Source organism: Pipistrellus kuhlii, unplaced genomic scaffold, assembly GCF_014108245.1.
Source record: "Pipistrellus kuhlii isolate mPipKuh1 unplaced genomic scaffold, mPipKuh1.p scaffold_m20_p_3, whole genome shotgun sequence".
Lineage (NCBI taxonomy): Eukaryota > Metazoa > Chordata > Mammalia > Chiroptera > Vespertilionidae > Pipistrellus > Pipistrellus kuhlii.
In genome coordinates this window covers 58,561,150-58,582,565 of record NW_023425529.1, presented here as the reverse complement: position 1 = coordinate 58,582,565, position 21,416 = coordinate 58,561,150, and the positions used below count along the sequence as shown (strand labels likewise).

At 46.0% G+C, this 21,416-nt stretch overlaps 1 protein-coding gene across 6 annotated transcripts in view; it reads left to right on the top strand.

The window, feature by feature from the left end:
* BEST3 (bestrophin 3) overlaps window positions 1-21,203 on the top strand; it is a 39,607-nt gene extending 18,404 nt beyond the window's left edge. For all 6 annotated transcript variants that reach the window (XM_036458950.2, XM_036458948.2, XM_036458952.2 and 3 more), the window contains 3 exons: window positions 4,131-4,211; window positions 6,572-6,723; window positions 19,051-21,203. In XM_036458950.2, coding sequence (XP_036314843.1) covers window positions 4,131-4,211; window positions 6,572-6,723; window positions 19,051-19,972 — 1,155 coding nt within the window. In that variant the 3' untranslated portion in view covers window positions 19,973-21,203. The remainder of the gene's footprint in view (window positions 1-4,130; window positions 4,212-6,571; window positions 6,724-19,050) is intronic.
* Window positions 21,204-21,416: the final 213 nt, after the last annotated feature.

The window sequence follows — 21,416 nt, the reverse complement described above, 5'->3', positions numbered from 1 at the left end:
ACAGATTTAACATTTAATGGCTCAGAGATGTTATTCCTTTTCATCCAGGGATTAAAGTGTCAGGGACGTGGTGAGTACCTATGGCAGCCACTGAAGCAGCTCATTTATGCAGAAAGATTACAAGAAGACTCTTTTATGGCTATTGATTTTTTAAGTCTTTGTGCGCTCCCACTAGGATTACAATAATGTAAGTAAAGTAATGACTGTATCTGCATTGATGCTTTGTACAGTGATAAGCAACGCCGCAGTAAAAGAGAGTAAATAGAAAGCTTTGTATCTTGATTCTGCTCGACTCAAGGATAGTTCACTGTGATTCCCTGAAATCCCACTAGCTGTCTCACAATATTGAACCCATTTTCAAAACCAGAATTGAGACTCAGAAAAGAATTCATCGAAATCAAAACCAGAAACACCAGAACTCATGACAACATCTGGTGTGCCAGTAAATTGAAAACAGGTTAGAACAGTGAGGACAGCTTGTCCAGTCATCAGTGTCAAGTGTTCATTGTTCCCACCAGCACCTCCTCCCCCTCCTCCCGGAGGTCTGTGTAGATATCAGAGTTCTGACCCTTCCATCCCTTTGGATAACGGCCAAAACAGAAGTACAGTATGTGATGGGGGAAAAAAATTGGAGTCTTTGGCTGCATTAGGTTAATTGAAATCTAACGACAGTTTGAAGATGGTGTTAAGAACATAGACTTTCCAGGTGTGTGGCCTTCCAAAACAGCTGCATGCGGAGGGCATCGGTGAGATTCTCCAGGTTGTGGCAGCATTTTCCCTGCAGGTGCCTTTACTTTCATTGATTTGAATCTTAACCAGAAAAGCAATAAATTACGTTGGCATTTCAAATTATTCTCCAAAAAGTAAAGGCATTTTATTCTTTGCAAATGGCAAAAACATTTTTAACCAGATGACAAATTCCTATTTTTTTAACTTGTACACAATTTATTACACTGCAGGGCTAACACATGTTACCCTCCTGACAAGATGCTTAAAAAGTACTAGTTGACTTACATGCATTTCTCAAATTTTCTTCAAAATACAAAAATTGCCAAAATGATGAATTTGATCCCATTGGGAGCTTTGATATATTCAAAAGTCTCCATGTGTGTGTGTGTGGAGAGAGAGAGAGAGAGAGAGAGAGAGAGAGAGAGAGAGAGAGAGAGAGAGAGAGAGAGGTCTAGTGAGAGAGAAACATCAGTCAATTGCCTCTTGTACTGGCCCCAACTGGGGAATGAACCTAGAATCTAGGTATGTGCCCTGACTGGGAATTGAACCTGCAACCTTTTGGTGTACAGATGATGCTCCAAAAAACTGAGCCATCTTACCAGGGCTAGATTCTATTTTTATAAACAGAAAAATTACCAAAATTGGCTCAAATGTTTAATCATTCTGTTCTTTCCCCTGAGTAATACTGAGACTTATAGTCTTACTTTGTGTCCATGTGAAGTGTTTGGTCAGCCTGCAAGAAACAGTTCTTGCCTTCTGACAGTCTCTCTAAAATATTAATGTTTTATTCTTTTATTATTTTTTTCAATATATTTTTATTGATTTTAGAGAGGAAAGGAGGAGAGAAAGAAACATCAATGATGAGAGAGAATCATTGATCACCTGCCTCCTGTACGCCCCCTCCTGGGGATCAACCCTGCAACCTGGGCATGTGCTCTGACAGGGGGTCAAACTGTGACCTCCTGGGTTAATAGGTCAATGGTCAACCACTGAACCACACCAGCTGGGTTCTTTTATAAAATATTTTTAAAGAAAAAATATGATCCAGGCCGGCATGGCTCAATGGTTGAGCATCGACCTAGGAACCATGAGGTCACAGTTTAATTCCTAGTCAGAGCACATGCCTGGGTTGTGGGCTTGATTCCCAGTGTGGGGTGTGCAGGAGGCAGTCGATCAATGATTCTCTCTCATTATTGATGTTTCTATCTCTCTCTGCCACTCCCTTCCTCTCTGAAATCAATGACAATATATTTTTTTAAAAGAATTGATTCTTTATTTTAAAATATATCCTATATAATAAAGAGGTAATATGCAAATTGGCCATCACACCCTCACAAGATGGCTGCCTATGACCAGACCAGCAGGGGGTTAGTGAGGGACAACCAAAAGACTGAACAGCAGGCTGCATGGGGTGATCAGGCCAGTGGGGGGGGCGGGGGGGGGCTATGAGTGGCAACCAGGCTGGGAGGGTGGGTAGTTGGAGGCAACCAGGTCAACAGAGGGGGGAAGTTGGGGGCAATCAGGCTGGCAGGGGGGACAGTGAGTGGTGACTAGGCCAGCAGGAGGGCAGGCAGTTAAGGGCAATCAGGCTGGCATGCAGAGGCAGTGAGGGGCGATCAGGCCAGCCTGGGGGAGGTGTAGGGGGGCAGTTAGGGGCCACCAGGCAGGCAGGCAAGCGAGAGATTAGGAGCCAGTGGTCCAGGAATGGGAGGGGGATGTCTGACTGCCAGTTTAGGCCCGATCCTGGGGATCAGCCTAAACCGGCAGTCAGACATCTTCTGAAGGGTCCCGGATTGGAGAGGGTGCAGGCTGGGCTGAGGGGACCCTCTCCCATGCACAAATTTCATGCACCAGGCCTCTAGTATATATGAAAAGCCAATCTTAGTTCCATTAAGAGAGAGGCAGTCCTAAGAGAAGTGAGTTTTCTCACCACGGATTGTATCTCAATTTCTAAACACCTATTTTATCTACACCATTCTAATACTTATCACTCTTTTCATAGTGTAGAAAATTCATCTAACCTTATGAACAGTATATTATTCAGATATTTGCTGGAAATGGAGCCTCCAAGAAAGTGAAAAAATACTTTTGTGAGATGGTTAATTCGGAGACATAGGTATCATTTTGGTAGCTAAATGTAGACTCTATTACTATATGTGAGACTGATCCCAAAAAAGCGAAATTCTGAATATAATAGAATAGTTTCAAGACCCATCTAGTCACCCATGTAATTTAAGAAAACCCCCAGATAAAAAAAGTCAGAGAGCCCCTTAGAACTTGCAGTCAATGACCTCGACGTGGATGCTGTTATGAGGCTGCCTGATTCATGCCCTGGCTAGGGCCGCTCCTTAGAATAAGGGGGATGGTGGTTCTCACCCCAGCCACCCATTTAAGTATCCTGGGGGCTTTACCCAGCACTAATGCCAGTGTTCAACCTCTCACCCATTAAATGAGAATTTTGGGAGGAAGGGCCCAGACATCACTCGTTTTAAAAGCTCCCCAGGTGATTTTGTTGTTCAGCCAAGGCTGAGAACAACTGCTCTAAGTGATTAGACTTAAATCCTAAAAAATAAATAGGTAGGTTTTCTACCAAATAGTCTCAGAATCTAGAAACTACTAATCATTTAGGCCCAATGAAAAATCACTTACACACCCAGATAATAAAAATCAAAGGGAATTACTAAAAAATGAGAACAGGTGAATCATATTTGGCATCTAAATCTCTCATCAAGAAGGCTATTTCAATTCAGGAGCATGGTAAGAATATATAATATTGACCAACTATTGTAAGATATATAAGAAGCTACTAAATGTTCCCAGTGGGAAAACTAACCCACTAAATCCTTTAGGGTAAAACAAATTCCAGCTTTATGACTTACTAGCTCTTGGACTCATCCATTTAACAGTTACGTCCAATAATTACACAGCTCCTTGTATTATTTTTGTTCATTGTGATTTGTCTTTCTTTGCTGTTTCAACCTTCCCCGTGTTTAGATTTTGTCTCGACACCTGGGCCTTCAAAAATTCCTAAGAGCACAGGCAGTGCACCCCTCAAAGTGCCTGGTGTCATGCCTCGCACACTGTCAGGGCTCCTTCCGTAGTCAGTGGTCTGATTTGCACCTGAAAATCGATTATAGGACTTCTAAAAGCCCGTGGCTTCTCTGGACAGGCCTGCAGAGCCACCGGATAAACAGACCCACTGAGAACCTGCCCGTGCAGGTGCATCATTCCTGGTCTGAGAGTCGGGTCTCGTTTGCTGGTGAATATCTGCGTCCTCCCCGTCTAGACTTCATCCGATGGAAGGGACCACAGAAAGCAGAGAGTGAAACAGGCATCCTCCTCAGCCTTCACTCTGAGTCCTCACAGCATCACGGCTCACTTGGTCTATGTTCTCACTGCAGGTGGCTGAGCAGCTCATCAACCCTTTCGGAGAAGATGATGATGATTTTGAAACGAACTGGTGTATTGACAGAAATCTGCAGGTGAGAGGAGCTTTCCTTTTCTTTCTTTTTACATATATATATACACACACACACACACACACACACACACACACACACACACACATATACATCTCTATATATAAAAGGCTAAGTGCCTGCCCCACCGGCAGCTATGATGAGCACTGACCACCAGGAGGCAGATGCTCGATGAAGGAACTGTGCTCTGGTAGTCAGTGCACTCCCACAGTAGGAGCGCTGCTCTGCTGACCTACAGGCGCCAGACACCAGGCTCACAGCTGGCGAGCGCTGCTGCTGCTGCTGCTGCTGCTGTGGTGGCACAAGCCTCTCCCACCTCCATGGCAGCACTACCACTCCTCCCTGATTGCCTGCCGCTTCACGCACTGCTACATCCCTCAGGGGATGTCAGACTGCCAGTTTCAATCCGGCCTGCGGGGATCAGGCTGAAACCAGCTGTCTGATATCCCCGAGGGGTCCCAGATTGCGAGAGGGCATGGGCTAAGGTGAGAGATCCCACCAGCGCACAGGGCCTCTCGTTAATAATAAATTACTTGTGCCATTTTAAATCCAAACAGATCCTGAATGCAGGCCCTTGCACTTTGGTCCTTCCAACTGTTAGCCACAAATAAAGGGGGTTTGGCCCTTCGGTATGTTGTCCGAGGTCCTTCTGAAACCTCACAGCTCCTGGATCTCAGTTCTGGAGAAATGTAGCCCCTTTTACGTAGAATTTCAAGCCAGTTTTCTTTTTAAAGTTGGATCATTAACTAGAGGCCCAGTGCATGAAATTGGTGCATGGGTAGGGTCCCTAGTAGCTGCCTGCTGCAGGCCAGGGCCTTCCTTCATTCTGCACTGCCCCCTGCTGGTCAGCACACATCATAGCAAGCTATCGAACTCCCAGTTGGTCAAACTCCCAAGGGCACACTTTACATATCAGGTTTAGATAGATAGATAGATAGATAGATAGATAGATAGATAGATAGATAGGTAGGTGTTATACAGCCTCCTCCTCCTCAGAACAAAACAATATGTTAATGCATTCTTTAGTTCGTTTTCCATTGCCACCCAGAGAGGTTAACAGTGACATAAGGGCAGCCAGAGGCAATCTGATATGAGTTCCCAAACTCATGTCACATAGGTCCCTGCCTTCAGACGTCACCATCAGCTGGACACTGGGAGCCTGGGCCACACTGGCCCGTATCTCAGATCCGCCTGCATCAGACCAAGGGGACCTCGGCCCCTTCCCTGAAGCATTATCCCACAGAGGTTTTCCATGAAGAACCAGCATAAGATGAGGAGAATGCTCTCCTCAGACCATTCTCTCCCCTGAGAAGCACAGCCTGGGGAAGGCCTTCAGCTGGTCTATCTGTTTCCAGCCCTTACTTGGCTCTTACACAGGTTCGAGCATTTCACCATCGGTCACTGCTGGTTCACAAACTGGCCCCCATACAGAGAGGGTAAGGAGAGACTGGAGAAGGAGGCAGGCCGCTCCAGATTGGCGGGCAGCAGGTTTAACAAGCAATGGGACACTTACATACATGCCAGGCTTGTCTTGGGTGGTCACCATGTCAGCCTATCTCCTCACCCACCTGGCAGAAGCTTCAAAGTTTACACAGAGGCCTTCACTGGCTGCTGCAGTCAGGTACATTGTTCTGATGGCCTCAACAACACATTGCTCTGTCCGGCCTGCATCCCTGAGGGCAGCTCCACTGTGACCAGGACATACATTCCAGGACAGGACAGCCGGGGGAGGAGCCTCCTATTGCAGCTCCTGGATCACCTGGCGGTCACATCATCTCCATCCCTCTCTCAATAATCACACTGTCCATCCGCCAGGGAGGAAGCCTAGGCCACTCACCCTGTTCAGCTTGGATTCCCAGAGGGTTCATAAGTCACTCATGCATCGGTTTATCAAAATCAGGAGGAGAGACCACTATAGCCCCACGCAGGACAGGGTTTTGAAATACTTTTCCAAACAAACTCAAGGCATATAATAAGAAACAATATCAGGGACGAGGGTGTTTTGGAATCCACAGAGTGGCATATTGAGGATCTTCAGCTTCCAGTGGAATCTGGGATTTGTGGGTGCTGCCAAGATAGGCAGGATGGTGACTCTGAGCAAAGAAGACGGTGCTTCTCATTCCTCCCAGTTAGAAGCAGCTCCACTCGGAGGCATGTGGCTCAATGAGCCCTGTCTGAGCAGCTTCCCAGCCCCACTCTCTGCAGAGACCCGGGCTGCAGCAATTACGAACCACAGACATTTGTATATCCACTCATCGGGCTGTGCTCCATCCACTCCAACTCCCATCCGCCCCCCGAAACGTCTTCTCTTTCTTTCTATGGTGCACACCTGGAAGATTCTAACACTGTAACAATGCTTTCAGGTCTCTCTTTTAGCTGTGGATGAGATGCACATGAGCTTACCCAAGATGAAGAAAGACATTTACTGGGACGATTCTGCTGCTCGCCCCCCATATACACTGGCAGCTGCTGACTACTGCATACCCTCATTTCTGGGGTCAACAGTCCAAATGGCGTAAGTACATTTAAAAAAAAAAATAAGTGATAATTTTTTGCCATGTTCTCGACATTACTTTCATTACAACTTTCAATTATCAGTATCTTATAAATTTTATACATAATTAACATACCCAATGGAATTGGAGAGTAAAGAGATGTAGTTTCTGGTTTAAATATGGGTGTGTGTGTGTGTGTGTGTGTGTGTGTGTGTGTGTGTGATATTTGGGGAAATTTGCATTTTTACATTGTTTTTGTACCACAGCAAACTTCTCCAATAGATGTGAAACTATCCTTTTTCCCCCCTGTGCAATTTGAAGATAGTTTAATTATGTAGTCTTTTATTGTTTAACTCTACCATAATTAAATGCATTTTTAACAAGTGTGTATTGAGCATGTACCATGTGCAGGCACTGTATTAGACTACTTGGAGACAAGCAAATCTTAAAGAATGAAATGAGTTTTATCAAAAGATTTCCCTAAGATTATAATTCAACCCACACTGGCCAGGTGGCTTAGTTGGTTGGCATCATCCCGTACACCAAAGGTTTCCGGTTCAATTCCCGATCATACTAGGCTTTGGCTTTGATCCCAGGTGGGAGCACATACAGTAGGTAACTGATCGATGTTCCTCTCTCATATCCATGTTTCTCCCTCACATCCATGTTTCTCCCTCTTTCTTTTTCTCTTCCTCCCTCTAAAAATCTATAAACAAATCCTTGGAAAAGGATTTTAAAAAAAAGATTATAATTCAACCCAACTGTGTTTAATATATAAGTCTTTCTCTGTTCCCTGGTTTTAACATAACAATCTGTCCCTATAGACAAGCTTTAAATAAATGGGCTGAGGTCTGAAGTAAATCATGCACAGTTCTTGAATAATTTCATTAAATCTGATAATGTATTTGATTTTTAAGAAATGTGTGAGTAGGGAGGAAGTTTGAGTATTTTTGCTGAAGGCAGATGCCACAGTTTCCAAGTAACTTAAAAAGAGTAAGGAAAATTTTAGAAAAATAAGAAGCCTTCTCAAAGATTACAGAAAAAGGAAAAAGCTTGTGGAATTTTTCTTATAACTTTTGGGCAAAGAGTGGCTTGTTGTTCCCCCGACGGAATAACTTGAATTTGCATCTTTTTTTTTTTTAATGTATTTTATTGATTCTTTTACAAAGTGGAAGGGATAGGGATAGAGAGTTAGAAACATTGACCAGCTGCCTCCTGCACACCCCCTACTGGGGATGTGCCCGCAACCAAGGTACAGGCCCTTGACCGGAATTGAACCTGGGACCTTTCAGTCCGCAGACCAACGCTCTATCCACTGAGCCAAACCGGTTTTGGCTGAATTTGCATCTTGTAGTTGCCACTTGTGACCCTTCATTCCCTCCCTCCCACCCCCCCCCATCCTCACCCCCCCCAATCGAAAACTCTTTCCCTAGCGTTTAAAAAGCAAAATTCAACTGAGTACATTTCGAAGATCCTATTGGCTTTACTCAGTGATTCGTGAGCATTCACTTAACAGATAGAAAGGAGCCCCAAGGAGCTGGCTTTTATAGACAGAAGGGAGCAGGAACAAGGAAGTGTTGCAGTAGGCAGCTGAACACATTGGTTATTGCAAGGTTTCCTTCAGCAGGTGCAGGGGCCTAGCAGGCAGATTATGTAACTAGTGCTCTCCAGGGGAGTCCAGATGGGCCGGTGGAAGATCCCATTTCTGGGCGAGCTGGAACTATATTTAAGGCTCCATTTGGTGATGCAGGGCTTAGCAGAAGCAACTTGCAGCTTGTTGTCTTGTGTTTATTTCTTTTTTTTTATTAAATTTACTGGGGTGACATTGGTTAATAAAGTTATATAGGTTCCCGGTGCACAATTCTACAGTACATCATCTGTGTATTGTATTGTGGGTTCACTACCCCAACTCAAATCTCCTGCCATCACCACTGATCCCCCACACTCTCTTCTACCTCCCCACCCCGCCTCACACACATCCCAGCTTTGTCTTGTTTTCATCACCGTATCAGTCCTGTTTCGGTCCTGTTTCTGTAAGGCTTTGCTCTTAGCCGAGTGTCTCCCGGGCCCCATAAGCAGTGATGTGTATGCTCCTCCCAAGGAGCTGCTGAGGCTGAAAGCCCTTCGAGACCCAGAGGAAAGGATGACAAGGCAGAAAGTCATGCGCTGTGGTCTATGTATAATGAGGCCGTTCAGGAGCCAGGAGATTTGCCCTTTCCTCAAGAACACCGTAGAGGAGGGTGCCTACGCTAGCCTTGCTCCTGCCTCCGGAGAGACTGCTGAGCCTGGGCTCTGCTGTCCAGAGCTTCTTCCAGGCCAGGGAGCTCGTACCCACCCGCCAGTGGCTCCGTCTCCGGGAATAGCAATGTCCTGTGGTTTGCGCTACTCAGCATCTTTAGTGCGCTCTGCAGCGGCAGTTTCGTGGATGTCTGGCAACGTTTGCAATTTTGAAAATTAATAGATGCTCTTCTGTGAGTTTGTTTTTAGGTCATTAAATAGGCTTTAACCTTCCCCTCCAGTCCCATCATTGACTAACGCAGAGTGTTTGAAGAGCTAACCTGTAAAGGAAGAGAACCCAGCACCACTGGTGGGCAGGGGGTTATTGGGGTGCCGCTAGTGAGTCTGCAGGTGCTACCTGTGTTCCAGTTTGAGTGTCTACTTAGTTGTTTTTGGTGATGGTTAAAAAGATATATATTTATTTATTTATATATTTATTTTTTGTCTCATCAAGTCAAGAGTGGTGGTATGTATTTTATTGGTTTTATAACACTTAAGGACGGGAAAGGGGAAGCTGCCCTCTTCCACCCTGCCATTGTTCCTTAAAACCACTTTATGCCTCGTTTGAACAGATCCATAAAGACTCCTTATGCTATTTGCTGGAGGACCGTCCACTTTATGACTTAGCAGCCCTTTCATCGGGGAAAAATTCCCTCAGACATCAGTGGGAAAGAAGAGAGCTTTGTCTCTTCTGGGCAAACTTCCACTATTTGTTACGGACTCTGGGTTTTATCATTGGTGATGGTCTCCTTTCCATTTGGCTGCTGGCAGCTGCAAATCAAATTTGTAGCCCACCTGTAGAAAGTCTGTGGGGTTTGGGGGCTGTTTTTCTGGGTACTGTGTCTCATCCTGCCATTCTTCCTTATTCTAGCTCTCCTGTAGTAGCCTAACTTCATATATTATTGCATTGTTTTTATAAGCCACCTCAAATCCTTTGTAAGATAAAGCAAGATGTAATAAACAAACTGATAAATATTCTTGCTCTGGAAAAAGAAGGAAAAAAGACAGGAATCCACTGGAGAATAAGGAAGGCACGGGAGCCAGAGGGGTTGACAGAGCAAGGTCCTAGAGAAAACACAGGAAGGCAGGGGCTGGGCTGGTCCCAGGAGGGGCCTGGGCACCTGAGCAGGAGGGAAGGCACTGAAGCCAGATGTGGTGAGTGGGGCGGGAGATGGTGCCTGTGTAGCTAGTGAAGCAAACACCTGTGTGCTCACCACAGCTGATCTTCATCATGTCTTAATCCAAAGGAAGTGTTAACAAGACCCATCTTTCTCTGTCCAATCTGAGGCCAAAAAGCTTGTTTTAAAACTATATTTTATAATTTCTAACACTAAATGAGTGCTGAATTTCTATCTCCCAATCTTTGTATGGAGCATATTAAAAATCAACTTCAGAATGACCATTTTCAATGGGAAAAACGGCCAGTTGAAAATCTGAAGAGAGCACGCAAAATAGAAATTTTTATTTACAAAAATGTTAATTTTCATAAATATACCTGTCTTGGGCATCTAATAAATAGTGTTGATTATTCTCTGGCCAGTGCTGTGTCCACTTAATAAACCATGTTATGAATTAATTGAGCAATGAAAAGAAATCTTTCTGGTTATTCCCTTTTCCCATTACACAGCTGAGATGATATCATTTGAATCTGATTAGTAGTCTTTTGTCATAATGTAAAACACTTTCTGATCTGCTGTTTTAATTAAGGCATCTTTTCATTCGTTTAGCCATGCAGGCACTATTAACCAAGATTTTAAAAATGTCTGAAAACAATCAAAAGAAGAGTTGTTCATACAATACATCCAAACTCTAAAAACAATGGGTCTTCTTTTACAACAACAAAAAAAAATTATATAGTAGATCAGAAGTATTCTTAATTATATTGATTCAAATATACCAGAAGCAAGCACTCTGTTTCATAAATTTCACTTCCCCAAAACAAACTTACAATGCTTAAACTCAAGCCAGCATTGCTGAAAATAAATTTCTGTTTAAAACAAACAACAAGAACTAAGGTACAGGCCTAGCCTACCACACAGCTGGCTTGAAGTAGAATGCTTGTCTTCAATTATACAGCCACGAGGTGCTCCAAAATTCTTATCATTTTTTAAATGCTTGGGATTATTCATTAGCACAACTTGCTAAGTCTCTGAGTAATGGAATATATGGAAATTAAAAACCTGAAGTCTCATAACTCCCTTTAATCCTCTCTTGTAAATCAAAATGACCAAGAGTGTAGAAGCAATAATTTTTTAAAGACATTGGTAAACCCTAATAAAATGCCCAACCGTAGCAACTAAAGGATTCAAAATCTTGGAGAAGGCTGTAGCTGATTGTGAAATGGATCACTCACGGGTGTCATGCGTGTATGAGGTGTACTAACACTGTCTGAATCTAAAAGCACTTGCTCTGCCTGTGAACCTTAGACTGCTGACTGCAATCCTGTTTTTAAAAGTCTGTTCTATTGGGCTTTCTGCCATGATTCAAACATGTCAACATCTCACACGGTGATCTTAAGCAATGTGTCCATGAAGCCAATTAAGGATCCACTTAGTAAAGAGGAAAAATATTCTAATTTTTGTAGAAACTTACTCCTATTTGGGAGTTGAGGAATTTATGACTTATGTGTTACTGTGAAACTGTAACCAATTACCCAGAAATAATGACTTTTACTTCTCTGTCTTCATTCCAAAATTCTAAGAATATGTAGCAATGATACATTTACTTTTTTACAATTATACAAATATGTACTGAGCATTTAGAATTATATAGAAGATCAGAAGTATCTCAATGATATTAGTTCAAATATACCAAAATATGTATTTTAGCAAAGCAAGACTTTATTGAAGTACTAGAGGCCCAGTGCACGAAATTCCTGCACTGGTATGGTCCCTAACAGCTGCCACCGCACAGGTCCTCCCTCCCTCCCCCTGGCTGGCCCCACTCCCTGGTCAAACTCCAGGACAACTCCCAGTCAGAGGGGACAATTTGCATACTATACTTTTATTATATAGGATGGTTGAGTATATTTCCAGATGGATGTTTTATTCGGTAATCTTTTCTTAGCCAACTATTTTAAAATTTTTCACTTTACAAGGAACAACATAATATTGCATCGGTGTATCACAGACAACCAAGAATATCTTGAATTCTGAATCACTAACTTGAACAGAAATGTATTCTTGGAACATTGATTTGCACTTAATGCACCACAGAGAAAGGAGAGATGGAACCTCCCAAGGAGATGAATATGCATTAAGTTTATAATTTTATAAATAACTCCAGGGGTCTCTCATATGCCGACATGGGGACCACCATTGGCGCTCTAACTTCCTAAATGATACGAGAGGTACAGATGGCTTGATTTTCTTCTCTAACAAAACTTAGGTGAACCTCTATTTGGGGCCATTATTTCTCTTTGCATCAACCAGTGGAGGCTAGAGGAGCATAACCAGAGTTGTAACGTGGGGCATGATACGCCTATTCTTTAACCGGATTTGCCGTAGTGCTTGGTCCAAACTAGCAGAGGTAACGGAGAGGCAGCGGTAGGGTTGCGAGCCGTGTTTGCAGCTTTCTGAGCTAAGTACTCCTCTCACGATGCTCCCCTGGCTTGGAAGTGTCCCCAGCAAGGGAGTGGAGAGGAAAGCTGGGAAGATACCTCCTTCCATCCACTGGACTTCCCTCACAATGCTTAGGCCCACACCGCCCGGCTCCGTGTGAGGGTTACCTTGACTGTCTTACAAATCCTTGACTGTAGTGCTGAGGTGATTCTGCGGTGCAGAAGGTTAAAAATAACAGCATTGGCCTCTAACGGGTTTGAAGAGTACACTTTGCTTGCCTGTGAATAAATGCTCCTCCGCACACCATGCCTTTTTGTCCTGACAGATTTTCAGACAAATGATCGGCTCCCTCCAACATAGCCGCCTGACTTTGGGCATACTAGCAATTGGCAAATAATATATCTGAAGTGAGAAGAACTCCTATTAAATATAATTTTCCTAAATTTCTTCTTTTGATTCTATTAAAACGACCTCCTATTATTAGAATTTAAAATGTCAAAACACCACTTTCACAGTGGCACAGAGGGAAAAAATTAAGCATCATCCAGTTTTATCCCTCGGTCTTTTGAAACTTATATTTCCCTGATCACTCTAGGACGAGGGTTGCTTGGCAGGAAGCTTGCTTTGAAAAAAAAATGCATTCGCTCTATGAGTGTCATCCGCACTGATGTTGGCCTTTCCATATGAGACACCCCAGGAAGTCTGAAAAGGGGCTGTCACTCAGCTGTCCTGCCTCCTGCCTCTTCTTTGTTTGGCCACAGGAGGCAGCCAGTGTTCTGCACCCCGTCCCAGCCCAAGCACCTTTGCAAGAGGCCTTAATTAAACTCCTGCTGCTGCTCTCAGAGATTTGTCATTGGCGAAGGAGACCGTGGTGCTTATGGTGCTATAGGTGCTCGGTAGAGATTTTTTTAAATTAGGTGGCTGTTTGTTTGTTTTTTGACACTTGAAATTAAAGTAAGAACACAGACACCAATCCAGACAGTGATCTGACCTGTACAAATAAGTGATGCTTTTCCTCCTTGTAGACTAAACTAGCCTGACAAGCTTAACATAACCTCTTCTTTCTCCTGCACTTACCCTTCTCCTCCCCTTCAAAAATAGCCCAGCCTGGCCTGTGTGGCTCAACGGTTGAGCGTTGACTGAGAAACCAAGAGGTTGCCGGTTCGATTCCCGGTCAAGGCACATGCTCAGGTTGTGGGATTGATCCCCAAAAGGGACAGTGCAAGAGGCAGCTCATCAATGATGAAGCAGCTGATCGATGATGTTCTTCTCTCATCAATGTTTCTATCTCTCTATCCCTCTCCATTCCTCTCTCTCTAAAAATCAATTTAAAAAAATAAATAAAAGCGTATTTTTAAAAATAGCACAATACATGGCACAACCTTTCCCATGCTCACTTTTCCTATATTTCAGTGTGGATGATTAATATTGTGCAGTAAATGTGTGCTGCAGGCTTTGGCAATATCTGCAAATGGCACAAAACACAACATTGAGAGGCAAAGTAGGGCAGTCCCACCTGGTTGGCTCCCTTCCCTCAAATAACCCAGCTTCCTCTCATCCTTATGTTTCCTCTCCATTTACCCAGTGCCTTAGCCTTACTATTAAATGACTGTTATGGTCATCCCTTCTCATGTGTTAGTTGTCAGGTGGCAGCTCCAAGGAGTAGTAACACTTTTTAAAGAACACTCTTGAAGGAGAAAAGAAAGTGACCTTGAAGCAGACGCTATCATTTCCTCTAATCATGTGCAAGACGTCAACGACGATTTGAAAACCACCTCTGAACATTTGCCAATCATTGAAAGAGCTCCTTTTATACCCTCCCTACTCTGCAAAGCTTTTCCACATACTGACCACTCCTTTGGAACTCCCAAACAACCTGCAAGGCGGTAGAGTAAGGCAAACCTGTCACCAGATTACCAAATGGCGCAAAGTCACAGAGAGGTTACGTGGGCCTCCCAAGGTCACACAGCCTGGACAGCAGCAATCCTGGATCTGCAAGGTCCCAAAATAAATCATTTTTCTCACCACAGAGGCAGTTCTCAAATTCCACCTCTGGGCACTATTGTCCCCCTATCTCTAATTACCTGCCTACCTCAGTCCACGTGAATTCCAGAATATAAGACCCAGCTTTTTCAGCTGACCTTCTCTAATATGGAGCAATATAATGAGGGTTCTGGCATTCTATCAGATAATATTTCTGCTATAATTGTTTGGGGGTAGTTTAAGTGGTATTGTATTTGGGCCTCAGAACTGTACTAACCCTAAACTACGGGTACACATTAAAAATCAAATACGGGAACATAGAAAATTTAAATGGACCTAAAAAATACACCCAAGCCTCCCAACTGGGAAATAAAAAATATTTTCAAGTACAGCAGGTCCTTGAATAATGTCATCTTGTTCAACATCATTTTATTTTAAAGTTTATGAGGTGCTGTAGGGACTTAGCTCTTGTTTATATCAATTAGCCTATAGTAAAATTGGTTTCCTCATTTGTCATTTTACTTAAAGTCATAGAACCTATTGATGGTGTTAAGTTATATGCTATTCTGTATGCTCTAAGCCAGGCGTCTTCAAACTATGGCCTGAAGGCCACATGCGGCCCGCAGAGGAGTCTGATCTGGCCCGCCAGGTTTTTTGGGCAGTGAGTGCAGCCGAGGTGTTACAGTAGGAATTAGTAGTTCATATAGTCCGGCCCTCCAGCTCTCTGAGGGACCATGATCTGGCCCCCTTAAAAAGTTTGAGGACCCCTGCAAGCCTTCAACTATTTTGCTCTTTTTTTTTTAATATATTTTTTATTGATTTTGTACAGAAAGGAAGGGAGAGAGATAGAAACATCGATGAGAGTCATCGATCAGCTGCCTCTTACACACCCCCTACTGGAGATGTGCCCGCAACCAAGGTACATGCCCTTGACCAGAATCGAACCCGGGACCCTTCAGTCCCCAAGCCGACGCTCTATCCATTGAGCCAAACTGGTTTCGGCAACTATTTTGCTCTTAAGCCACAGTTTCTGCTGTCCTATTGGGAACCATGGCTGTTAGAGGCAGGAGATGGGCACTGTGTGTCGGCAGTGAACCCTTCCGGGAAGGTGTCATGTAGAAGACAGTTCATTAGATTCTTCGTGGGGTGGGCGTCACATTGCTCTTTGGAAGCCCAGAGACCGGAGGGCTTCCCTCATCACTGCAGCGTGAGATTCATAAAACTGCCCCCAGATCACAGACCATTCAGTGTCCTTCTGAAGGCCCATTTTCTGACTAACAGTATGGAAAGTTCCCAAGTCACATTTCTTATTCAGCACATTTCTGTTTGACAACACTCTCCATGCTGCTTTCCGTGTCACTGCTCCCGCTTGGACACTGCCACCAAAAGGCATACTCTCATGTCCATTCTCATATCCATTCTCAAAGACGATGCAGAGCTCTCCTTGTCCAAATCCCTCTCCCTGTCACATAGACTCTTCATGTCACAGCCCGAGGCTGCCTCTCTGCCTCTGTGCTGACACTGTCCTGTGTGCTTCACACAAACTCATTTCCTGTCCCTCACAAGCACCCTACACTGTCCTGCTACCCTATTCGCCCGGTTGCTTCTTTCACCTGAGTGCCCGTCCTTTCTCTGCCTGATTCCTACTCAGTAGCAAAAGTCCAGCTCAAACACCGTCTTTGCTCCTCCTTATTTATATGCAATTGACCCCTGAACAACACAGGTTTGAACTGCATGGTCCACTTACATGGGGACTTTTTTTTTTTTTCTTCAATACATGTGTTTTCCTTATAATTTTCTTAGTAACATTTTCTTTCTTCTAGCTTACTGTATTGTTACAAGATAATATGTCATTCATGTAACATACAAAATAGGTGTTAATTAGGTGTTGGTTACAGATAAGGCTTCCGGTCAACAGAGGGCCATTAGTAAAGTTTTTGGAGAGTCAAAAATTATAGGTAGATTTTCAGTGCCCTCAACCCCTGAGCTGTTCAAGGGTCGGCTGCACGTGCCTTCGCCCTCCTTTTAAGTTGTGTGATACAGGACTTAATGCGACAAGTCGGTTCCTGGCAGGCTGTGTAAGTGCACAGACCTCACGTGTCCACTCCACTGCTTCACGAGGCAGGACGGTGCCACGGGGTCTCAATGTCGGATGGTAAATCAGTAGATCATTAGCGAGAGCTCTGGCCCTTCTGCAGTCTGCTTTTTCCACCTGGTGCATTTTCCTCCACTTTGTGGCCCACGGCCTTCATCGTTCTGCCTCGGTTGAATGTGCACATCCACCACCTCAATGCACACATAGTAAGAAAGTTTGGGTGTTGTTGTTGTTTCCAGGATTCCCGAAGTTCTGAAGTAATAATAATACATTTTTATCCCCCTAGAAGATTTTGTCATTCTTACAAGGCTGTGTGGTTTAGGAGGAGCTAAGGCAAACAAATCCTGAACAAAAAGTTCAGGTCCCAAATAACCACCTGGGTTCCCAGAGCCCAGCCAGCGAGGCAGTCTGAGTGAACAGCTGTGCTTGTCGCTCCCCTGGTGCACGCCCCGGTGACATGGGTTCCTGAAGTGTGACTGGAGGTCTGACCCAATGAAACCCGCCCAGCGGGTCACCGGGGCCACTGAAGCATGAGTCTGCATTTCTCAGGTCCCTGTAACAGAATCTGAGCCCTGCGGAGCCGAGGGCGGGCCAGAGGCTATCTGGTGGCCAAGGGCAGAGCTGGGGCTTTAGAATAACAGCTCAGAGGCTGTAATCCGACGCCATCCCAGGACGTTTAGCCAGTAAATCATCTCAATCACCCGCTCGTTATTCATAAACACAAGAAACCAAGTTTGCTTTTGGCTGCTCCCTTTGCCCTTTCGGGTTACACCAACATGATGCGGTCCTTACCTCTCCCTTGTGTCGCATAAAATGCAGCTGGCACGGTAAAGCATCTTGTCATCGTGGGTGTCACGTGTGAACACTGGCCTGGGGCGGCCCGGTCACTGCTGCTCCCGGAGCCAACACCGGCGCTGGCAGTTTAGGGGCACGGCTTTCGGTAGTTCTTCAAGCCTCGTTAAGACTAAATCCACAGAGATGTGAGACCAGCAGCCGTGTAATCTGAGGCAGGAGTGGCCCTTACTGTTACCTCCATCATCCATTTTACTGCAGCCTTGTCGGAGAAGAGTAAAGAGGGTGAGGTTTTTTGTGTCTTAAGTGTTAAAAATTCTCAACAGCAAATCTATCAAATTAGTCACACGAGGAGCCCAACCTCAGTGTGAGTCCTCCCCAAAGCCCACACTCCCTCTTCAGGCTTTGTATCAGGAGAGTCAAGACAAGGACTTGGGAGTCAGGCTTCTGGGTCTGGCCTTCGCTACTACATCGCCTTAACGATTCTCTCTGGTCTCGCTTCCTCATCTGTAAAGCGTGGGTGGCAATAACAATACCAACGCACATGATTACTGTGATAAGTAATTACCTCATGGGAGGTCAGTAAACGTTAGCTCTCATTTGCACGGTCTTGAATTTAGCTATGATCCATTGTTCTGGGAGTTTTATGGGTCCTGGGAAAATATGACCTTCGTTCATCTGTGATGAGGGAGGAAGAACACATACTACATCTTTTTGTTTCATGGTCAGATCTCTACCTGCGTGATTCTCAGAGTGTGGTCCCGGGACTCCTGCAGATCCCCAGCAGCCAGGCCCTTAAATTGATATACATCACTGCATACGTGTAAAACACACAGCATGACGGTTTGATTTATATTGTGAGACAATTACCACCATCTTCTCACACAGATACAATAAAGAGACAAAAAAAAAAAAAGGGAAAAAAAGGAAAAAGATTTCTCCTTGTGACAGAACTCAGGATTTACTCTCTTAACAACCTCCCTATATATCATACAGCACTGCTAGCTGTTGCAAAGTCACCTTTGTCATACTAAAATGTTATTTGCCTTTTTCACTCTCCTGAGGGTGGAGTAGAATTTTCCAGGGGCTATATGCCAGGTGAGGATGTAATCACTTAATAGGTAATGGAATGTCTGCTTGTATATCCTTGCGTGTGGTGTGGGTTTTTTGTTGTTGTTTTGTTTTGTTTTTATTCCTCAACTGTTTCTAATAGAGTAAATAGCAATCGCATTAACCCACATAAATAAATCTCTTTGGGGTGCTCGATAATTTGTTTTTGTTTTTTATTTCAGAAAGGAAGGGGAAAGGGGGAGAGAGAGAAGCATCAGTGATGAGAGAGAATCGTTGACCAGCTGCCTCCTGCACGCCCCACACTGGGGACTGAGCCCAGAACCCAGGCCTGTGCTCTGACCTGGAATGGAACGGAGCCCTCCTGGTTCATAGGTTCATGCTCAACCTCTGAGCCACCGGGCTGGGCCAGTTTATGAGTTTAAAAAGATCCAGTGACCAAACACTGAGACCCTCCGCTAGACTATTTTTCATGTCCACGTCACCCCTCAAAATCCTTTATGCAAAAAATGCCAACCTTTGAGACCCTGCCCCCGGGCCACCCCGCCCACACCCGCCCCGCTGTGTTGCAGGCTGTCCGGGTCCGACCTGCCCGGCGAGGAGTGGCTGGACTACGAGAAGCACGGCCACCGCCGCTCCATGATCCGCAGGGTGAAGCGCTTCCTGAGCGCCCACGAGCACCCGGGCAGCCCGCGCGGCCGGCGCTTCGCCCGCCAGGCCAGCGAGAGCTCCGCCTTCTTCCCGCCCGGCGACCTCAGCCCCCGCCGCGACCTCCTGGACGTGCCGGCCCGCAGCCCGCGCCGCGCCGCCAAGCCCGCGGCCCCCGACGGCGGCGCGCGGCACGCCAGCCTGGGCGAGCTGTCCACCATCCGCGAGGCCAGCCGCACCAGCACGCTGCAGAGCCTCAGCCCGCAGCCCAGCCCGCGCGGCTCCCCCGCCGCCATGCCCCAGGTCCCCGAGCTGCGCGTCACCGCGCCGGGGCCCGCGGCCGCCGAGGACCTGGGGGACTCCACCGCCTCCCTGCAGAGCTTCGACTTCACCGGGGTGCAGCCCGGCGGCCCCGGGGACCCCCTGCGGCTCATGGTGTTCCCCTCCGGGGAGGGGACGCCGCCGCGAGGCCCCAGTCCCCAGACTGTCTCCATCCAGGCTGAGCCAGACCTGTTCCCCTTCTCCCCGGAGGAGGACCCTTTCGCCAACGACTCGTACCCCAAAAGGTGGAGCCTGCCCGGGTTCCTGGAGTCCAGCCACACCTCCCTGGAGGCCCGAGGGGGGCCCGAGCCCGCCGCCAACCCCCCGGAGCCGCCCCTGCTGCTCGACCCAGAGACGTCCTCCGAGGCCAGTGGCATCAACTTCGTGGCCGGCCCGCGAGCCTCCCGCGACCTGCTGTATCTGATGGAGACGCTGGACACCAAGGAGACGGACATCATAGAATTCAACAACGAGCGGGCGGACGGATCGCCCGGGGGAAGGCCAGCCGCCGGCTCCAGGACCTAGGGCTCGGCTCCATCCTTCCTTCCTTCCCCTGAGCTCGGCGTCAGGTCCAGGATGTGTCCAGGGCTGGTCAGTTGTTCAACAGCAATCACACTGTATAAGCTATGTAAAACTCTGAAGGGCATTACGATCCGGGCGTTTTCAACCGAGAAAATCCAGCTGATTGGCTTCTATGGACTTAATCCTGACCGCAGTGATGTATCTTAACCAAATAAGGAGCCTTACATACACATGTGATTTATAAACTCACAGATTGTCCGCTTTGGAAAGCACCTGAGAGATCATAATCCAACCCCCTGGCTTTGCCAAGAGGAAGACTGAGAATTCCCTGTTTGTTTCCTTTTTCTTCTTCTTTCCTTCAATTGTAAAGACAGGGAAAGGGCTCGAACGCTGCATCCTAATTATGAGCTTTTGTTTGAGGCTTTCCTACCATTTCACTCCCACTTTCTAGCCTACTGTGATCGCTTCCTACTATTAAGCTTCCGTTCTTAAATTTAAGCTTCAGCTCCCATTTCCTTTTCTCCTTTCACCACTTCATTTTTCTCTGTTCTCACGTTATTCTCTCATCTCTCTCTAGTTCCCTTCCTAGTCTTGCTCCTTTCCTACTACTCCAGTCTGTCCCACCCTGCAGGTTATAATATTTGCTCTTGCCAACTTGATTGCTTACCTTTCGCCATGATTTTCAAAATGCGAGGCATTGGCAAAGCCTCCCGCAGGATAACTGAAGATGTCAGCAAATCCACTTGACGCGCTTCCAGCCTCTCGGTGGAGAGGGTGGGAGTCCATGGCACCCGCACCCTGGGCAGCCAGGGCGTTTCTCTCCGTCTGCACCCTGAGGCCTGGACGATGGAGAAAGCTGAAGCCATGTGGGCATGAGACATAAATAACCACATGCTATGGAACCAAAGAATACTAACGCTCGAAAGTGTTTAACTCGAACTCTTAAAGCCAAAATCCCAATCTTGTCACAGCGCGGGACCACTTACTGTGTCTGCCAGGTGGTTGGGGATGAGGGAGGACGTTGGAGCTGGAAGGTTTAGGGGGTCCAGGGCTGCACGAGGGGATGGGACTGGGACTCACTCACACCAAGGAGTTCTTGGGGTGGCTGCCAGTGGGGGGCTCCCAATTTTGTCTGGAAAGCCATGTCTTATGAGTGCTGCTCTCACTACTTCTGTCATGTGATGAAGCTTGACTACATAAGGTTTAAGAAATAAAACAACCCTAATAGCCACCATGTACTGCGTGCTCCGTGTTCCAGGCAGTACATGGAAAGTTCACAGATTAACTCACTAATCCTCACGGGAATCTTATGGGCGGATATACTGTCGTCTCCATTTTCAAGATGAAGATTCCAGAGGCTTTGGAGAGGTAAGTAATTGGACTGAAACCACATAGCCAGGAAGGGGCAGGGCTCAGATTCAAACCCAGGTTTCTGACTCAGGAGCCC